The sequence below is a fragment of the Cyberlindnera jadinii genome, assembly GCF_001661405.1.
Source record: "Cyberlindnera jadinii NRRL Y-1542 unplaced genomic scaffold CYBJAscaffold_14, whole genome shotgun sequence".
NCBI classification, from domain to species: Eukaryota; Fungi; Ascomycota; class Saccharomycetes; order Phaffomycetales; family Wickerhamomycetaceae; genus Williopsis; species Williopsis jadinii.
This window is the reverse complement of record NW_017963665.1, coordinates 1-7,126: the sequence shown is the minus strand read 5'-3', so window position 1 is coordinate 7,126 and position 7,126 is coordinate 1. Positions and strand designations below refer to the sequence as shown.

Genomic DNA, 7,126 nt, shown 5'->3' with positions numbered 1-7,126 from the left:
ACACCGAGGAAGGCCGCCCATTCCACAGTTTACACACTTTGCAAGCGGGAAAATTGCGTGTGAGTGTGAGTGAGTGCGTGCGTGTGCCTGCGCGCGTGGTTTTTAGAACTTGTACACAGCTTTTTTTAGAAGCGAATTTCCTCCCGTTGTTGGTTTGTTTGCTGCTGCCCTTTTCAACGTGGATTTTGCCCACTTGTTTTTTAGTAAATCGTTGATAAGTTCACAGCGTAAAAGGCGAAAAACAACAACAACAAAGACCTTTTGAGGTGTGCGTAGGGACACAAGCGGGTTTCTGATCGATTTGGCTACGCTGGTGATTCGCAGGGACACAGAGCGCAGACACGGGACACGGGACACGGGACACGGAGCAGACAGCGGACACGAAGCGTTTGCGATGTCTCAGGGACCTTTATCAACGGCGGCTAGCTCGAAGACTTCGTTCGACCTCGAGCCCAACCCCTTCGAACAGAGCTTTGCTTCGAAGGACGGACAGTCGTCGACAGTGGGCGGCGGCTCTGGTGAGAAGCCTCCGACGATTGGCGGGCTCGGGACGTCTCCACAGATCCTGACGCCTGGAGGCCGCAAGCTACCGCCACTGGTGCTGTCTCCCAATGTGCCATCCAGCTGGGGGAACACCCAGTACGTGAGAACAGGGCTCACGCCGAACGACTCCAACATCAGGACAGGGCTCACGCCGGGAGGACAGAGCTTCCCTCACTCGCTGCAGAACATGTCGCTGCCAGGGGTTGCCACGCCGGGATCGCTGGGGTTCCCAGGTGGCCTTACACCTGGGCTGAGCTCGTTCCTGGCGTCGAGCACCAAGGACTTTGACCAACAGCTCCAGGCTGACGACCGTTCAGTGAGAACTGATACGACGGATGCGAATGCCTCGACAAATACAAACGCCAGTGCGAATACGAACACCACCGCAGACATAGCCGCGAGTACGAGCACGATGCAGACAGCAACAGCGGACGCTGTGACCAAGCAGAACGCTCTGGGTGCAAATGGCGATGACAGTGTCATTTTGAATGATGCTAAGCCTAAAGGAAAGAGAGGACGTAAAAGGACAGGCAAGGCCAAACAGGTTGAAGCTGAAGAACGGAAAGCTAAGAAACCGAAATCTGAGTCCGAAGGCGAGAACAACGGTATTAATAATGACAACAGCAATGGCAATGACGAAGATGCTACCGAGGAGCAGAAACGTAAGAGCTTCTTGGAAAGAAACAGGATGGCTGCTTCGAAATGCCGGAAGAGAAAGAAAGAGCAAATCATCAAGATGGAGAACGATTTGAACTTTTACCTCAACGAATACAACAACCTCACAAGTGCATTAGATCAGCTAAGGCAGCAGTCGCTTTTATTGCATCAATCCATTGTCGAAGGGAAACAGACCAGTGCATTATCACCTATAGTGGACACCATCTTGCAGACGATTAACGGCACTAATTACATTGCGAGGTTACGTGGTGATAATCCTTCTCATATAGTGCCTACTGTTCAACCAATCAATCCGAATTTGGTACAGCAGCAGCAGCAACAGCAACAGCAACAACAGCAACAGCAACAGCAGCAACAGCAACAACAACGACAGCAGCAACAACGACAGCAGCAGCAACAGCTAGCAGCAAGTGTACCCATTGCTCCACCAGTAACAACGGTAACAGTACCGGGTGGTCCAATTCAAACGTCCCCACAAGTCGGGGCGCAAGTTGTTCAAGGACCACAACTCACAGTCGATGGTCAGCTGAGACAACAGATAACCACCAATGGCGTGAATATCGCACCACCTGAGATCCTACCAGTGCAGATACAGGGACAAGCCGTTGTTCCTCCACAGGTTGTCGTAGTTAGTGGTAATGGGAAAGTGACACAGCTTGAGAATATGAACCAGTGGGCTCCAGCTCAATGAAGCAACAGAAGGGGAGAAGTTTATGTGATATATACACGTTTTGTTTTGAATACGAGATTGATAACGAGTGTTCTTTGTCCCTGTCCATACTGCCAATAAACAGAATGGCCTATTTGTATTAGTTTTGATAGTATCATTGTGATGTTGTTGTAGGTGTTGTTTCACTGCTGCTGTTGCTGTGGTGATCCGCGATGATGAGTTTCTCCGAGATGCGTGTGAGAGGGAATAAGCAAAAAAAAATTGTTCCGTACTAACTGTCCCTTTACTGCCATCAACGGCTCTCGAATACCCTCAATTGTGCCCGGTGACCATGAGCTCTGATACTGCTTCGAGTGATAAGAAGAGAGGAAAAGCCAAGCCGCCTCCAAACATCACGCCAGAGTATATCGCAGAACAAAGGGCCAAGCGTGAAGCTGCGAAGAAGGCCAAAAGAGATGCGCTCATTGCTCAAGGCATAGATCCCGATGAGCTTGCGATTCCAAAGGATCTCAGGTTCATAAAGAGACCAATTCTACGAGTCCCGGGGCTGAAGCCACGGAGCAACGCTTTCAAGGTGTCTATAATGACCTACAACGTATTGGCACAGGCTCTGATTCGAAGAAAGCTGTTCCCAACCAGTGGGAATGCCGTGAAGTGGTTCAAGAGATCACAGGTTTTGCTGAGCGAGTTCAAGCACTATGACAGTGACGTCCTGCTGCTCCAGGAGGTTGATTATGTGCAGTACAAGTCCTTCTGGAAGGCCGAGCTGGCTAAGCTGGGCTATGATTCGCAGTATAACAGATGGGGAGAAAAGAACCACGGAGTTGCGATCTTCTTCAAGGCGAAGCTGTTCTTCATGACCGACAGAATGAATATCGACTACGATAAGGAGCCCAGTGGTGAGGTAGAACCGAGAACTGTGACGAAGAACGTTGGCTTGGTGCTGGCTCTCCAGTTCCAGAAATCCGTCCTGGCTCAATACCCAGATACTGACAAGAAAGGTATACTCGTTGGCACAACACATCTCTTCTGGCATCCATTCGGCACATATGAGAGAACCAGGCAGACCTACGTGATACTGAAGAAGTTCAGCGAGTTCGAGCAGAGGGTGAAACTGCTACAGGGAGGCGAGTGGTTTAACTATTTTGGTGGTGATTTCAACTCTCAGCCCTTTGACTCCCCATACTTGTCAATGACATCCAAACCAGTGGTCTACGACGAACGCTGTAAAAGAGTGATTGAGTGCTCCACATCTTTCCAGTACTCCAAGCTCAGAGAAGGCGTTGATGATGAGGATAACGACGAAGAAGGTGGCAACATTGAGAAATTTGGGGAGAACCAGCCAAAGGACCCAGTGCCAGATGAGTTCGTAGCCACGGAGGAACAGCAACAATTGGTGGTGAAGATGCAAAACCTGCACAACAATCTGCCCATGAGAGCCATCTCGTTATACTCTGTTGCCTACAACCTGGTCCATCCAGAGAACTCGGGCCTGGATAACGATGCTGGGGAGCCAGAGATCTCGAATTGGGCCCATGCCTGGAGAGGGTTGTTGGACTACATCTGTTTCATTACATCATGGGAACCAAGCACGAGTTCGAAAGTGGAAACATTAGAGGAGTTTGAATCTCTGACACACACCAGGGTCACTGGGCTGCTGAGGATGCCACCAGCGAGTGAGATGACTGAACATGGCCAACCTCACGAGGGTGAATACCCGAGCGACCACCTGTGTATGATTGCAGAAGTGGAGCTGCTGATGTAAACCACAACACGTATATATACTAGAGACACCTATATATCTATCAAAATATGAAGACCTGATCGTCACCTTTGGAGGGCATTTTGGCCTCATCAAACCCCAATTCCTCCGTGTACTGGGCCATTGCCGTTTTCATGCCCTTTGGACCACAGATGAGGACTCTGGAGTCCTCAGATGGAGATGGCAGGTACTTCGCAATCATATCCTTGGTGACGTATCCAACATCCCCGGTCCATCCTTCTGGTGGATGGGTGAGGGTGTAGTGGACGTCAAAGTACGGGTACTTCTCAGCGAGCTCGTCCAGCTCGTCTTTCAACAAGATGTCGTTGGCAGTTTCATTGGCGTAGATGAGCGAAAGCTTCGTCACGTCCTCTGGTGTTCTAGTCACTTCACTAATGACCTGGAGAATCGGAGTGATGCCGGAACCACCAGCAATCATGCCGATCTCCTTGACGTGGTTTGTTGCGTAGTTGAACCTCCCAACTGGCCCTTTGAACTCCACAGTCTGGCCTGGTCTCAGCCCAGCAAAGTATCTCGACACGTTACCATCGGCGTACGACTTGACGATGATCTCAAAGTAGCCCTGGTCATCCCTGCTTGAGATTGGAGTGTAATAGCGAACCTCATCGTTGACTCTGACCGCCAGATGGTGGCCCACTGGGATGTCCAGAGCCTCAGAATCCCTCACCAGATTGAAGCGGTAGATAGCACAGTTCTTGCTGATGATCGTGGACTCGGCCAGCTCCAGCTTGGTCCACTTATCGGGGAAGATCGACTGTCTCAATACGTACGCGTTGTAGAACCTGAACGCTAAGAACGGTAGCAGTATTCCCAGTACGTATGGCAGGTACTGGGCTCCAAAGATCAAGGTGCCACAGATGATCAACGCCACGGGGATGTAGATGCCGTGCAATGGCTCTTTCAGCATGTCATGAGGATTCTTCTTCTGCTCTTTCGACATGGTAAATGTAGTATTCCAGGCCGTGATGAGCGTGAGTGGAGGACGTTAGTAAGCGCCGTCAATTTTTCAGCGGCAAAGTCGCTAAAAACATCAACATCAACAACAACAACAACCGTTGGTTGAAGCGCTCTATGTAGCTGTGGCCTGTAGCGTGGCCCGTAGCGTTGCGCCTTAGAGCCGCCTGGGCGAGTGATCTTGCTCGCTTGCTGCGACGGTAGACCAGTTGAGCGCTCGTTGGCCGCTCTTTGGCTGGCTGTCGTCAAAGGGAGCGAGCTCATCACCACAGGCCTGTCCCGCCACAGCACGTAGCTCCACTCCGCCGTCTCCTCTGGCAGGTGTACAGTGTCAACGAGGTGTACAACATCAACGAGGCGCACAGCACCAACGAGGTGTACAACATCAACGAGGTGTACAACATCAACGAGGTGTACAACATCAACGAGGCGCACAGCGCCACCGTCCAACAGCTTCCAGCGGCGGTATACAGTTGTTTATTCACGTAATTCTATAGATTAACAATCGTCGTACAAACTAGCAAGCACGGGGCTCCAGGACGTGATGGACATTCCAAGTACAAACAACCGTAAACAAACACACACCATCACCACGTTCTCTCCTCTTTGCTTTCATCCCCGGCTCTCTCTCCCTCTCACACACTCTCTCAAGCAAACGCAATCAGATGATTCCATTCTTCACCAACCATGGCTTCGAACTGAGGAAAACACCATCGGGGTCTTGCTCCGCTCTCACCCTCTTGAACGCCTCCAAGTCCTCACCAAACCACTCTCTATTCTTTGTAGCAAACCCTCTCATTTCACCGTCCTGGTATTTCGACTCCTCCTTGGCTTCTCCTTCAGCCCACTCAGTTGAGCCTATGAAGTTCTTAGCCCAGTGTGGCTTACCACCAGCAGCGCCCATGGTCTCTTCAAAGATCTTGTACCATTGGCCAATAGGCGAGTTTGTGAAGAAAGGTCTGTACATGGTTGCATTGATGTAGAGTGTCAACTGTGAGTTGGTGACATCAGAGAGCGGAGCGTAGTTCAACTTCGGTGTGTTATCCAGGTAAGGGCGCAGGTTGTTACCCCTTACTGGGCCAGGCGACGTTGTAGAGCGTCCCCTGATCTCCTCCTGGACCGTTGATGACGACTCCTCGTTAGTGCTTGTGGTGTTCGAGCAACGAATCTCCACTGGCACATGGACGTAGAAGTCATGGTTGGCAGCGGCAACGTTGATGCTGTGCTCCAGAGATCTCAGGATCTCAGGACCGTTGTTCAGAGGAGCCGCCCATTCGTTGACAAACTGTGAGAAGAGACAATCCATGTTCAGTGCTTCCACGGAGCCAGCAACGTTGACAGCACCATCGCCAACGGTCTCAACCTTACCGAACTGTCTGTTAAAGACAAACTTTTCAATAGCAGGCGTGAACGGTGGATAGATGTTGACGGCAATCCATAGCAGTGCCTCGTAGAAGAATCTTCCAAACTTGGTACCCCACCAGCTCTGTCTAGGGGTCGTCGTTGGCTCTTCTGTCTTCTGGCCTCGCCAGAGAACACACTTCTTAGCGTACGGGTACCACCATACCCTGATGAACTCTGACGAGACCCACAGCGTCTCCCATTTCTCCAGCAGCGTCTCAAAGGTCACCACCTCCTCGGACGACTTCACCTTGAAAGCAGGGATTGTACGGATCGTGGCCTTGACGATGATACCAATCTTGCCCAGTGAGAGCAGTGCTGCTCTGAAGATGTCCTGGTTCACATCAGAGCTGCAGTACACAACTTCGCCTTTCCCGTTCACCAACGTCAGGTCGACAATCTGCTGAGACACCAGGCCATGGTACGGAGAAGCACCGTGTGTGCCTGTGGAGATGATGCCTGCGATGGACTGCTCCGAGATCGAGCCCAGGTTTTGCATCGCCAGCCCTTCATCTGCCAGGTGCTTGTGCAACTGGTACAGTCTCATCCCGGCCTCCACGGTGACATCAGCAAACAGGCCACTTGGGTCCCTTCTGATCTCCAGAACGTTGTTGTAGTTGTCCAAGTTCACCAGCCAGTCCTCCGTCATGACGAGGTCCGATGGAGAATGGCCAGACCCAACCGTCAGAAGGGTCTTTGAGTGGGACTTGGCCTCCGCTACCAACGCCACAATCTCATCCAGCGTCGAGGGCTGGAAGTACAGCTGTGGTTTGCACGAGTGGATACGTGCCCAGTTCGAGAAGATGAAGTTCTTCTTCCCCAAGCCAACAACAGACATCGTGACCCAGCTCTTGGTTCTATGCGTGGTCTCTGGAGACGATGGTTCAGGTCTTAGTCCCAGAAAATGAAGAGGAAAAAATCAAGACAGAGCGGACAAAAGAAAGAAAAACACACACACGCGCAGCGCAGATAGACACGGTTCAATCAGAGCTGAATGGGTTGCGATTACGACGACAATTGGATGTGTGTGGTCTCCAGACAGTTGCAGGAGTCTATGGATGTTTAGATGGTGCTCTTTGAGTTCGTACTACCGGGAG

The 7,126-nt window shown here is 51.2% G+C and overlaps 4 protein-coding genes across 4 annotated transcripts; 2 read left to right on the top strand and 2 right to left on the bottom strand.

Moving 5' to 3' along the window:
* Positions 1 to 394: 394 nt before the first annotated feature.
* On the top strand, positions 395 to 1,912 carry SKO1 (Sko1p; the record flags this gene model as incomplete). Its single annotated transcript, XM_020213817.1, has 1 exon — positions 395 to 1,912. One exon carries the CDS (start codon positions 395 to 397, stop codon positions 1,910 to 1,912), a length of 1,518 nt encoding a protein of 505 aa, XP_020068740.1.
* A 310-nt stretch (positions 1,913 to 2,222) lies between these two features.
* On the top strand, positions 2,223 to 3,656 carry NGL2 (RNA exonuclease; the record flags this gene model as incomplete). Its single annotated transcript, XM_020212944.1, has 1 exon — positions 2,223 to 3,656. The coding sequence occupies one exon, from the start codon at positions 2,223 to 2,225 to the stop codon at positions 3,654 to 3,656; it is 1,434 nt and encodes a 477-aa protein (XP_020068739.1).
* A 40-nt stretch (positions 3,657 to 3,696) lies between these two features.
* Positions 3,697 to 4,614, bottom strand: CYBJADRAFT_130793 (cytochrome b5 reductase family protein; the record flags this gene model as incomplete). The annotated part of the gene is made up of 1 exon (XM_020212946.1): positions 3,697 to 4,614. One exon carries the CDS (start codon positions 4,612 to 4,614, stop codon positions 3,697 to 3,699), a length of 918 nt encoding a protein of 305 aa, XP_020068738.1.
* A 300-nt stretch (positions 4,615 to 4,914) lies between these two features.
* On the bottom strand, positions 4,915 to 7,126 carry ALO1 (D-arabinono-1,4-lactone oxidase). The gene is made up of 2 exons (XM_020213430.1): positions 5,050 to 7,126; positions 4,915 to 4,993 (listed from the first exon to the last, which is right to left on the bottom strand). Exon 1 carries the CDS (start codon positions 6,865 to 6,867, stop codon positions 5,290 to 5,292), a length of 1,578 nt encoding a protein of 525 aa, XP_020068737.1. The 5' UTR covers positions 6,868 to 7,126; the 3' UTR covers positions 4,915 to 4,993; positions 5,050 to 5,289.

Excerpts from the sequence above, each read along its gene's own strand:
- ALO1 (XM_020213430.1), bottom strand. The coding sequence starts at position 6,867 with ATGTCTGTTGTTGGCTTGGGGAAGAAGAACTTCATCTTCTCGAACTGG.